The sequence below is a fragment of the Eulemur rufifrons genome, chromosome 23 (genome assembly GCF_041146395.1).
Source record: "Eulemur rufifrons isolate Redbay chromosome 23, OSU_ERuf_1, whole genome shotgun sequence".
In the NCBI taxonomy this organism is placed as follows: Eukaryota; Metazoa; Chordata; class Mammalia; order Primates; family Lemuridae; genus Eulemur; species Eulemur rufifrons.
In genome coordinates, this window is record NC_091005.1 from 15,129,146 (window position 1) to 15,141,563 (window position 12,418).

The following is a 12,418-nucleotide window of genomic DNA, read 5'->3' on the forward strand; positions in this document are numbered from 1 at the left end:
ACGAGAAATGACTAAAGGTAGTCATTTCCATGGAACAGTGATCGTGGGGAGGGAAGGTGATCAGGATTTAGTTTATGAACATCCCTATTTGAATTTATTATATAAGGATATGTCATACTTTACCAAAAAAATAAAAGAAAGAAGGCTTATTCTTTTCAATACAGTCAGTGAATGTACAGTAATTTATTTTAAGGAAATAATAAAATATGTGAACCAACATTTATGACAAGGATGTCCTTGGCAGCATATGGTAGTTCCCCCTTAGTCACAGTTTCATTTTCTGAGGTTTTAGTCCCGTGTGGTCAACCATGGTCTGATAATATTAAATGGAAAATTCCAGAAGGAAATAATTCATAAGTTTTAAATTGTGTGCCATTCTGAGCAGCTTGAGAAAATCTTGTGTCATCCTGCTCCATGCCACCTAGGACATGAGTCATCCTTTGTTTAGCATATCCATGTTGTAGACACTACCTGCCATTACTGTATAGGAATAAACGTAGTTATAGGGTTCAGTACTGTCCAAAGTTTCAGACAGCCACTGGGGGTCTTGGACGTATCCCTCCAGGATAAGCAAGGGCAACTGTGTTCAACCCTACCAGAGACTTAAATCACTGAAACGTAGATGGAGAAGAAAGAACTTATGTAATAACTCTTTGTCTTCCAATAAATAAACATAGGATCTGAGGGCTGGGGGTCACTGAGGCTTCTCTTAACCCTTGAATAGGTGTTTTTTTCCATAGGCACACAGGAATGTTGGGATTTCTCCTGTGGACTTTGTGCTTTGCTTAGCAAAGTTGTTTTGTGTGGATCCTGTCTGACATTTTATTCTTCCAATAACTCCACAGCAGGTAAATGAAGAATTCACACACAGTAGAAGGATAAAACTGCACAGGTGTCGGCTGTCTTGGAGACCCTGTACTTTTTAAGATATTTGTTGAATAGAACTTAATTTACTTTAACTGCCCAATTTGTTCTGGGTGGAGTAAAACTTTGTGGACTAACAAAAAAAAAAGGGGGGGGGGTGCAAGATGTAGACAGTGAAAAAAAAAATGTTGCCAAATAAGGGGTAGAGCACGATCTCATCTGTGTTTTGAAAATCTGTAAAATTATGTATGTATGTCTTATCTATTACCTATCTACCTCCATCCATCCATGCCTGCCCCTGGGAGTGAGAATGGGGTGTGCAGGCAGTAGGACGCAAGGAAGGACCCTCACTTTTTACTTTATATATCTCTGTACTGTTAAAATTTTAATAGATTGTGTTGTAACAAAAAAAGATTTAATACAAATGACCAACTGTTGTCAGAACTACCCCCCGGCAGTCCTCATAACATCGCACAAAGTGCCCAGAAAGTGTTAACACAGAGACTTCCAGGTGTTTGAAGTGAGGACAAATTCCTGATTTGAGGATGGTGGGCGGGGTTTGGGGCTAAGAAGCAGCAAGGAGCTGGGAGGGGAGAGGAGGAGGCCACGGAAGGGCTGGTTGCTGCTCAGCTCTCACACCCAGCCAATAGCATGAAAGTCTCAGGCCCAACGCCCAGTTGTGGAGACTATTTCAGGAGTCAGCCTTTGCATCTGGGTTCATTGTCACTGCAATTTGTCAAAGAAGGACGAAGTGGGCTTCTAGGTTTGGCTGCTTGGAGGCTGCTTCTCCTCCACTCAGCAGGTAAAGACCTCAAGCCTCAGCTGATCTGGGAGTTGCGATTGGGTGGGATGTTTGCTTTTTTCATTTTGGTCTATTGACTTCTTTTCAGCCCAGGGCCGTAAGATGCATATGGGATAGGGCTTTACTTTTATTAACAATAATATTAACACTAAATTTCTAACAAAGTGGAGTGGTTCTTCCCAGTTCTCTGCAGAGAGCAAGACGCAGAATGCTGAAGCATTAGGGAGACTCTTTCTTGGAGAGGGTCAGCATGGAAAGGAGGGAGCAGCTATGCTTTGATTGTTTTAATGATTTTCATGTTATTTCTCCTTGGTTTCACTTAGAGCATGGTTAAGCTTTAACAGGGATCACAGTTGCTCATAGCCAATCCTACTTACCATAGATAAGGACTCAAATGAATGCGCTCTGCTAACATTGTAGAGTGGATTTGGTTCTTGCTTTACTTTTCATCTCAGCAAAAAGTCTTAAAATTCCCCTCATTCATAGTAAAGCTACTTTACAAGAGAAAGTAGGGGCGGGGAAGAAAGGAAGAGTGTGGAAGAGATACCTACTGAAGTCACCTTGATGTTTAGGTCCAAATGTAGCATAGCGCCCTGTTCCCAACATCATGGAGACCTCCTTCTTTGCTCTGTAGGCTTTGCTAATGATGGACCCATATGTGATTCAGATGAACGGCAACGGCAACGGCAACGGCAACCTCCCCTCAGTTCGAGATGTGCATGTCAACTTCAGCGGGAGAAGCTCCGTGTCAGAAAAAATGAAAAGCAGGAAGGCCAGATGGTGCGTGAGGCCATCAGACATGTCCAACAAAACTTTTAATCCCATCCGGGCCATTGTAGACAGCATGAAGGTGAAGCCAAATCCAAACAAAACCATGATTTCTCTGTCAATTGGTGAGTTGGGGACACAAGACTGAAGGGCTGTCATTGTCCCCATGCCACTCCCATCCTCCCGGGCTGGTTGGAGAAGATGGGAGTGGAGGGTGAGTCTAGTGCTGGATATTGGAGGGTAACCTCTTGGTGGTTCTTTTTGTTCTTTTCCTCCCATGAAAAGGGGATCCAACTGTGTTTGGAAACCTGCCTGCAGACCCTGAAGTTACTCAAGCAATGAAAGATGCCCTGGACTCAGGGAAATATAATGGTTATGGCCCAGCCATTGGTAAGTTCTTCCATTGGTGAGACTCTATATACCTGGTGGCTTCCAAATCTTTAGTGTTCTTATAATGGGACTAAACTTCTAGCAATTCTGTTCACTTTCCTGATGCATAATTCCTAAGGAGAGGCTAAGATTAAATGGCACTTTGGGTTTTGGGAAAGGAGTCTCAGGAGGCTTAATCATAAGACATCAAAGTCCAACTTCTTTCCTGGCTTCCTTTGGCATACTGGCACTTCCCCTTAAGGCTCCCAAATATACCTATTTCTTAAACAATGCTCCTATCCTATCCTTACAAATTCTAGTATGAAGGACTTGAGTCTGGCTGGAGCTGCTTGCTTACTGGGTCCTCTAGGTCCTAAATTAATTTACTTATTGCTCTTTGTAAACAGCTTGTTTGCTTTATTTCTTCTCTATTTATTTAAGGCTTATCTTCATTACATTCTGATCATTTTGAAATGTAATTGTAGCTGTTTAAGATGAAGAGGTGAAAAACCTGTAGTCCCAGCTACTTGGGAAGCTGAGCCAGGAGGCTAGCTAACGGGCTATCATATTGAAGGATAAAAGGTTGTTTCTGATAGAAATTACTCCTATTTAGCTTTAATTATTTTCTTCTATTAAAAATTTCTACCCTAAAGATCTTGGCAAAATAAGTGATTCTTTGAACTTTGTTTCAGTGTTGCACATTTTTTCCCCCTTGTGTATATGTGTACATAGAGACATATTCTTAATGCAGAATAAAAACTCAGTTTCATGCTAAAATCGTATTTTAAAAACACTTCAAAGAGATATCAGGGACACGGCTTTTAGGGTGATTGCTTACATTTTATAAAGTTTCATACAATAAAAACCAAAATCATGACCAAAAGTTAGATTATAAAAAATGTTTGTAATGATTTTAATATCCAAAATATTAGGGAACTAATTCAACCTGAAAAAGCAAAACCAAGTCTCCATTTCACAAATGTTCAAAGGATCTAAACATTTTTATGCCAAAGGAAATATGTCTAGAAAAGTGTTCTTTCTCATTAACAATTAAGGAAGTGCTGATTTACGTAATTTCAAGAGATCCATTCATATCTGTTAACAAACATTACGAAGTAGTGTCTCTAGCTTTGCTAACTTGTTTTTCTGGACAAAAGTTTTTAAAAACATTATAATGGGCATGAAAGTGCCAACACTTCAAGCTTGTAAACCAACATTTGGAAATACTGCACAGGAAAATAATTCAAAAGAAAAAATTTTTACAAAAATACTTATAGGAATGTTATATAATGTAAAAAACTAGACCACATGTATCAAATGCATTGATTATAACTTTTCAAAAAATACAGTCCTTAAAAGAGATTTAGAAATAATCTAGATCCTTTATTTTACATAGAATAAAACATAATCACAGTAGTCAAGACAGTGCAGAGTATTTTATAGCTTGGGGAGGTCTTTCTTCTTACTGTTTATACATTTGAGTTTATACTAAAATTGTAAAATAAAAAGTGAATCTCCTTTATCTACAGTGGCTGAGAGCTAAACTAAATAGAATGTCCTCTGAGCAGGGGCGGAAGGCAGACTGAAGCCCACGTTGACCCTCTGGGGCACAGCTGTCAGTTGAGGAATGAAAACTCCACCTTCCACTTTCTACTCTTCTTTCAGGCTACCTTGCCAGTCGAGAGGAGATAGCTTCTTATTACCACTGCCCTGAGGCACCCCTAGAAGCTAAGGTGAGCCTTATACAAGGTACCAGCTCTGAAGCAATTTAGGGCAAACTATAGCCCTTTTCCTTGTTTCTGTTCCACAAGGAGTAAGAGTTTCAAGGGAGAAAAAGTGGAGGATAATTCCCCTTTAGCAATTTGAAGACTTCTAATACCGTTGGGGGTCACTGATCAGTGATTATATTTAATGTCATTATGGTATGATAATGACATCACCTACAACTTCCATGGTGTCTGTCTGAAGGAGGCTCAAAGAACCCAGAAATTACCTATATTTGATTGCCTGCAAAGGATCATTTGAGAATAATTCACAAACACCAAACCATTAAATTTTTAAATTTTACCAACAGGTTCTTTTCTTATTTGTAGCTTTTCTCATTCACCTTAAGGTCATTCAGACAGAAAGATAGAGGTAGCATGGCATATTGGATTGATAGCAGTTCCAAGTTTAAATGACGCCCTTTCCTCTATAGTCTACTGTGTGGGGTCAACATTTTCTAACATTAGAGGTGTTATTTATTTTCTAACATAAGAGGTGTCCTTTATTTTCTAACATAAGAGATGTATTTCAGAGAAGAGACAGGCTTCAAATCTCTGGCCAAAAGTAAATAAATAACCAAGTGAAAAAAGTCCAAGGTCAGTAGGGTCTCTCATGGAAGTTTGATGAATCATGGCCAATCTGTCCTTTTAAAAGTGATTTGTTTATTAAGAGGCCAACAGTTTTTAACAAGTTAGATATGGACATATATGCACGTATTAATTTCCTTCGGATTTGGCTTAGTGCAGTCCCTATTATTTTACTTAGAACTTGTTAAAGTAAGTTCATTATTGTCCCCAACTCATCCATCCAACAAGTTCTTTTCTCCTGTTGCTGTTGGAACCTCTAATGAAATTAACCTTTTATTTTCTTCACAGGATGTCATTCTGACAAGTGGCTGCAGTCAGGCTGTTGAACTTTGTTTAGCTGTGCTGGCCAACCCAGGGCAAAACATCTTGGCTCCGAGACCGGGTTTCTCTCTCTACAGGACTTTGGCTGAATCTATGGGAATTGAGGTCAAACTCTACAACTTGTTGGTAAATAACTTTTTCATTTTAGACTCAAGTGCTCAGTTACTACCCTGTAAAAATGTATGACCACTACCTCTGGAGAGGAAGGTCTGAAAGTGGGTGGCTGAGGTCAAAGACACATTTTATTATTTACATTGCATTCTTGGGTTAAGTGAGTATTTCCCCTAAACGTTTCAGAATTGTCTTAGCCTCACTCTTTCTTCCTCCTTAGCCAGAGAAGTCTTGGGAAATTGACCTGAAACATCTGGAATCTCTGATTGATGAAAAGACAGCTTGTCTCGTTGTCAATAATCCATCAAACCCCTGTGGGTCAGTGTTCAGTAAAAGTCATCTTCAGAAGATTCTAGAAGGTAAGTGTGGCAGACTTCAGAGGAGGAGATGGGGACAGAATCCTTTAGCTCTTTCGTGGAATGACAACAACAACAAAAAAAGCCCTTCCCTAAGTTCCAAGCATGTGATGGAGGTAGAGGGATTCCACCGGCATCTCCAGTCAATAGTGCGCCATAATAGTGGTAGGACTTGCCTAAATGAAGGAGAAAAAGAAGAAATACTTGCCTTTTCACCACTCCCAGAAGGAGAAGGTTGAATTATCTAGTTAATTAAATGGCAAATTTAGGCTCTGTGTCCTGGAAGATTATTGGAAGAATTTTTTTTTTTTTTAATTTTTGGTGTGGTTTTTTTGTTGTTTGTTTTTTTTTTTCTTTTTGAGGCAGAGTCTCACTCTGTTGCCCAGGCTAGAGTGCTGTGGGGTCAGCCTACCTCACAGCAACCTCAAACTCCTGGGATTAAGCAATCCTACTGCCTCAGCCTCCTGAGCAGCTGGGATTACAGGCATGTGCCACCATGCCTGGCTAATTTTGTTTTCTATGTATTTTTAGTTGTCCAACTAATTTCTTTCTATTTTTAGTAGAGACGGAGTCTTGCTTTTGCTCAGGCTGGTCTCGAACTCCTGAGCTCAAACAATCCTCCTGCCTTGGCCTCCCAGAGTGCTGGGATTACAGGCGTGAGCCACCACGCCCAGCCAGATTATCAGAAGAATTTACAGTTCTTAAAGAGGAAGACAAAACACACAAACAGGAAATACAAAGCACAAGAAGACCAGGTGAATATTAGGTGATAAGGCAATTCGCATGGAAAATAGTTTCAGCATGTTTCTCTTATTTTCAGTGGCTGCAAGGCAGTGTGTCCCCATCTTAGCTGATGAGATCTATGGAGACATGGTGAGTCTTGGTCTGGATATATCACTATGATATTCTCAATCCTATAAATTATTTTATGGGATATTTAGAGATAGAAACCAGAATAATCAGAATAACTCCTTTCAGTACAGCAAATCAGCATCACCGCAATTTTAACAAATATAAACTGCTTAGCCAGTTTTCCAAAACACTTTGCAAAGCACTCTGGAAGTCCAAAGATTCTTGGAATTCATTTGGTTGCAAAACCTGATTTGACGTGACATAAAGTTATCTGTAGATTTTATATATCCCACTTATGGATCTATATATTTGTTAAGACTATAGGGGAAGTGGCAGAAATGTTAATATTCTTGATTATGGGTACCACCCTAGACTGCTCTGGGGGTGTTACATAAAGTATGGTAAATGTGCTACATGGCCTTTCTAAAGTCCAAACCATTCTGCATTCTGCAACACATCTGGGGCCAGGAATTTCGGATAAGGAATTGGGGGCCCATTTTTTATTTTTAAATATGTAACTTTAATAGTCACTGATTTCACAGAGCCAGCTTCTTGGAGTTATCCATATTACTGTGCAAGGGTCAGTTTCCTCACTGTAGGTTTCCTTTAATCTAGACCAGACACCAAATTAAATGTCTTTGGATAATGCCCCCTGAAGCCTCTTAGAATCCCAATCATGCTTTAGGGTAGGAATGAGCCATTAACCTGGGGCCCCGTCCCTAGTGATATAAGGAAAAGGAGGTGTGGGATTTGGGATTCCAGAGGGAAGTAAACAAGAAGGCAACCAGCACCTCTTCTCCTCAGGTGTTTGCGGATTGCAAATATGAACCACTGGCCAACCTCAGCAACAATGTCCCCATCCTGTCCTGTGGAGGCCTGGCCAAGCGCTGGCTGGTTCCAGGCTGGAGGTTGGGCTGGATTCTCATCCATGACCGAAGAGACATTTTTGGCAGTGAGGTGAGAATAACGTGGCAAAATAGTTGGTGTAATTTAGGGTATGCATTTCCTTTTGAGTGACAAGGTAGGCTTATCCCCCAACTTTTTTCTTCTTGGCAGTCACACAGCAGATGTGTGGCAGAGCTAGGCTATAAACCCAGGTAGTCAAAGAAGGCCACTAGGCACCATTACTTCCCAAGATTAAAAATCTGATAGAAAGAAAGGTCAGAGCAAGAATCCCCCAAATAGGGATGCTTAAGAAAAACTAAATATTTCTTGGGTGAATTTTAGATCCGAGCTGGGCTGGTGAAGCTGAGTCAGCGGATACTGGGACCCTGTACCATTGTCCAGGGAGCTCTGAAGAGCATCCTGCGTCGCACCCCCCCAGAGTTCTACCACAACACTCTAAGCTTCCTCAAGGTAAGGGCAGCCCATGTGCGGCCTTCCACTTGGGGAGTCTGGGAGTTCGAGAATGCCACCAGTGGAATTAGGAATAATTGGTTCTAATTTCTGGAGCACTGTTCCAACATGGGGCTTCCATATCAGGAGGTATCATCAGTGTAACTATCCACCCATACATTACTCTCACTTCTGGCAATTCACTCTGCTCCTGGCCAAAAACTTCAAGTGATGGAGCTTTTTCTTGTTGACTCCTTGTGCCAGAAGATCAAAACTAGGTTCCTGGCCTTCAACCTATTTTTGACAACTTGGTATTTCTTTTACTTTCTTTCTTTTCTTTAAATAAGAGAAAAGTCATCAAATTTATTTTAACATGTATACATGGGAACCCTCAGAAAATGAAGATTCCGGTATTGCTTTTACTTAAATTTTGATCCTTGATTTCTCTCTGCCTCCTCTTGTAGTCCAATGCTGATCTCTGCTATGGGGCACTGGCTGCCATTCCCGGACTCCGGCCAGTCCGCCCTTTTGGGGCCATGTACCTCATGGTAAGTGTGTGGATGGCAGGCACTAGATCTATGCATGTTATAGAGCAAAGGGAAGCCAGTCAGTAGGACTGCCACCATTAAGAAAGACAACCGGCTAGGATGCTGAGCCAGGTTAGGAACTGTCCTATTCTGAATTTAACCTTGGTGCTCATAAAACTCTTAAAATGACTTAATTCTTCAGTACAGAGAATCATTTAATATGTAGATACAGGAAATATATAAGACATAAATAAAAGGCCTTCCATACCATTATAGTTCTCAATTAGGAGTGATACTGTTTCCCTAGGGAGTTTTGTTTTCAGAATGACTTGTGGGTGCCATTGCCATTTTGTGGGCCAGGAATGCTAAGTATCCTGCAATGGGTCGGGGGGTGGGGGCAGTCCCATGCAATAAAGAATTGCCTGGCCCTACTGCTAATAGTGTCTCTTTTGAGAAACCCTGGCATTGTATTTCCAGCTTTAATTTCTTGGCATCCAGGAAGGAACTCTTCAATAAACTAAAATATTAATATAAATATATCCTCTCTTCCCTGAGAAAAATTCCATGAGTTCATAAGTGCTAGAGCACTCTTAGTTATTGGTGGTAGAGTTCCAAGGTATCTCTTAAAGTAGACCATACCTTAATTTTTAGCATAGGAAACTGGCTGTTTCCTCTCCTTCTGATCAGTATGCCTCTCCCTCCTATTATTGGTATAGGTTGGAATTGAGATGGAACACTTCCCAGAATTTGAGAATGATGTGGAGTTCACAGAGAAGTTACTTGCTGAGCAATCCGTCCACTGCCTCCCATCAACAGTGAGTGCTTGTGTCTCTCTCAGGACAGTCTCAACAGTTTCTATAGCCCTGGGAGTTCTCTCTTACCTGGTTTTTAGCTTGACTTTCTCTCCTCCAACAAAGCGTATTCTCATTTGATAAGATTCAAACTGATAGGTCTCATGGCCTCTATTTAAAATTTGTTTCTCTCCCATCATTATCCCACGCATACGGGGAAGAAGAGTTGTAAACAAACATTCTAGGTGGGAGGAAATCAAGCTTGTCCCACAAGTCCCTTTTAAGATGAGTTAACTCAGTTACTAACTTAGCACCACAGTGATGGGGAATGAATGAACTGATGGCCCTGACAAAATGGCATCACTGCTTCTTGCCGATTAGACCCCTGGCCATTTTAGGGTGGTCTTAGTAGATTCAATTGCTCTGAACATAACAGGCTCTTATTTTTGCAGTGCTTCGAGTACATGAATTTTTTCCGAGTGGTAATCACAGTCCCCGAGGTGATGATGTTGGAGGCTTGCAGCCGGATCCAGGAGTTCTGTGAGCAGCATTACCACTGCGCTGAAGGGAGCCAGGAGGAGTGTGATAAATAGGCCCTCATCCATTCTCCGGAGGATGTGTCCCACCTGGGGAGGGCTGGATTGTGCCTTGCTGTTCCTCAGGGAGTCAGGTGGCCCTACTGGGAGAGGGGCCTCAACAGCACCGTGTCAAGTATTCAGGATTGCACCTGCTTTTCCCGTGATGTCCACATACATGCTCAATCCAAGATTCTCCTCCCTTTGCTCTGCTGGAGTGACTCACTAATTCATTAATCTGCCCCCCTCCCATGTGATTTCCTCCTTTTTTCCTGAGAGTACCAGGTGAACAAAGTTTACCAGAAAGCAGTTGAGACAAGAAAAACAAGAGCTCAGAATGAGAGAAGCAAAAGATTGAGAGAACTTGTACCCTCCACCATTTCCTCATACGCTAAGTAAGAACACACTCTCTCCAGTCAGCTCTGAAGCCCAGCTCTGTTACTGCCTCGCTTCAGGTACACCTCACTTTATGCAATGGAATTATAACTGGAAAGAAGTTGGGGACACACATACTTGGTTAATTATATTCTAAACATATTAGGCAAAGTTGCTATTTGAAGGATCCCTGACAGAAACCTTTTTGCTGATGTTTTTGTAAAGAATTATTTTGTGATACAAATAAATATCCTTTAACTGATCAACTTCCTAAATTTAGATTTGTGTGCATCAGGCTTCCTTAAAGTGAGGGCACGTCTGTATTAGAAAAAGGAGGAATCAGAGAACCTTCCAGAAAGACTGCTGTGTAAGGGCCAGAAATATCCTCACTATTACAGAATCATTATTTTTGCTGTAATGTTAATATTGATTTATTAATATATTATCTTTTCATATGTTTTCTAAGAAACATTTATACTGACAAGGTCCTTTATTTTGCCAAGGGCATAAATTATTGTTTTTCTTCTTTTTTTTTTTTTTAAATAAATTTTACTAAGTATGCTCTTCTGTGATGTGTTTTTTTCTCCTCTGCAGGGGAATTTCTATCCCCAGGCGCTGCTCAGTGTGACTGCTGCATTACCCACTCGGTTTCATTTATTTCTCTGTAAATGTTCTGACATTTGGAGTTACTTAAGAACCACAATTCCTAAAATATTTTATTTGGGAGCTCAACTTCTGACTTCCTACTTACAAACAAGGCAAACTCAGAGGCAACAAATTACCACCTCTGGCCTTTGTCTTTACACTTCCAACTTTTTTGGATCCCCAGCCTCTAGTTCCAAATTCCTGCCTTTGCCTAGATCCACTACCACTCACTAGGGAACAAAGGTGCACTGGTTCAGCTTGACCCAGCAAATGAAGGGTATCCCAGACCCTCTTTCAACATGAGCTTTTTGTGTGCAAATCCTCCTCGGCCCAGTTGCCTGTTTAATTTTTTCTTATCACCTCCCTTAGAGGAGGGAGCCTGAAGTTATCTTGCAAGGTTGGGGACAGGAACACACCATAATCAGTCCGAAGATTCCTCACCAAAGGAAGTTCTCCTTACTGAGGAGAGGAACTTTAGGTCTCAACCCTGTGAATCACGCCCAAATAATTTCCTTTACAAAAATAAACAACAAATGTCCCCTTCCAGTCTAAGTTTGAGTTCAGTGAGCTGACACTATAATTTACTTTTTAATTTTCCTCAGCAAATCCAAAATGAATGTACAGTCATTGAGATGATAAAGATTTCAGTTTCCTGTATGTTACCACTGCTGATAATTTTCCAAAAATGTCTGGCTCCTCTTTTCCTTTTCTTCCATCCAAGCCCCCAAAGATTTCCATCCAGAAGTAAACAGGAATACTTGGTGGTTTAAGCTAAGACGTTTTAGCTTCACACATGACAGAATTCTACTCAGATCTTTTAAGTTTCCAAATTTCCTTGGTATCTACATTTTGATAAATTAGGCAAATGAACAAACTTTTAAAAAATAATACGCGTGCACTGGACAAATTTCAAACGACAGAACCAAACATCACCCTCCTTTCTCATCCCTGCCCTTCAGCACCCAGTTTCTTCTCTCCTGAGGGAATCAGTTATCAGTTGCTGGTTGGGACTTCAAGATTATTCTGTGCACATGCAAGCGTCTGTTTCTGAACTTTTCCTTTTTTAAAATCAGCTTCCACTAAACTTTACAATTCTGCCCCCTATGGAGGTCATAGGAGGCATGATATTTTTGAGGTGTCCATCACGTCCCGGGTGTCTCCAGATAAAAAGGAACCCCCGGCCGGGGACCGCTTCCAAACAAACTTAAAATTCCTAAGAGAGAGACAACTGCCAACTGCTTTGCGGATGGTGGTGTCTGAGCGTCTTGAGATAACAAAAAGAACACATAAAAAAGTCGGAGGCGAGGGCTCAACGCTGCGAATTCACCCGTCTTTCTATGTCGGAGCACCGCCTACCGGGTAACTGGTGACTATCG

The 12,418-nt window shown here is 41.0% G+C and overlaps 1 protein-coding gene across 1 annotated transcript; it reads left to right on the forward strand.

Moving 5' to 3' along the window:
* The first annotated feature begins 1,580 nt into the window (after window positions 1–1,580).
* On the forward strand, window positions 1,581–10,894 carry TAT (tyrosine aminotransferase). Its single transcript, XM_069456613.1, has 12 exons — window positions 1,581–1,666; window positions 2,301–2,559; window positions 2,720–2,824; window positions 4,469–4,536; window positions 5,443–5,601; window positions 5,807–5,945; window positions 6,763–6,815; window positions 7,599–7,751; window positions 8,022–8,150; window positions 8,594–8,677; window positions 9,373–9,471; window positions 9,900–10,894. The coding sequence occupies exons 2-12, from the start codon at window positions 2,310–2,312 to the stop codon at window positions 10,038–10,040; spliced, it is 1,380 nt and encodes a 459-aa protein (XP_069312714.1). The 5' UTR covers window positions 1,581–1,666; window positions 2,301–2,309; the 3' UTR covers window positions 10,041–10,894.
* The last annotated feature ends 1,524 nt before the right edge of the window (window positions 10,895–12,418 follow it).

What these genes read in the sequence shown, in the direction of transcription:
- TAT (XM_069456613.1), top strand. Translation starts at nt 2,310, where the DNA reads ATGATGGACCCATATGTGATTCAGATGAACGGCAACGGCAACGGCAAC. An exon ending in AGGCACCCCTAGAAGCTAAG is followed by an intron (nt 4,537 to 5,442) that starts GTGAGCCTTATA and finishes TTTTCTTCACAG; the next exon opens with GATGTCATTCTGACAAGTGG. An exon ending in ATGAGATCTATGGAGACATG is followed by an intron (nt 6,816 to 7,598) that starts GTGAGTCTTGGT and finishes TCTTCTCCTCAG; the next exon opens with GTGTTTGCGGATTGCAAATA.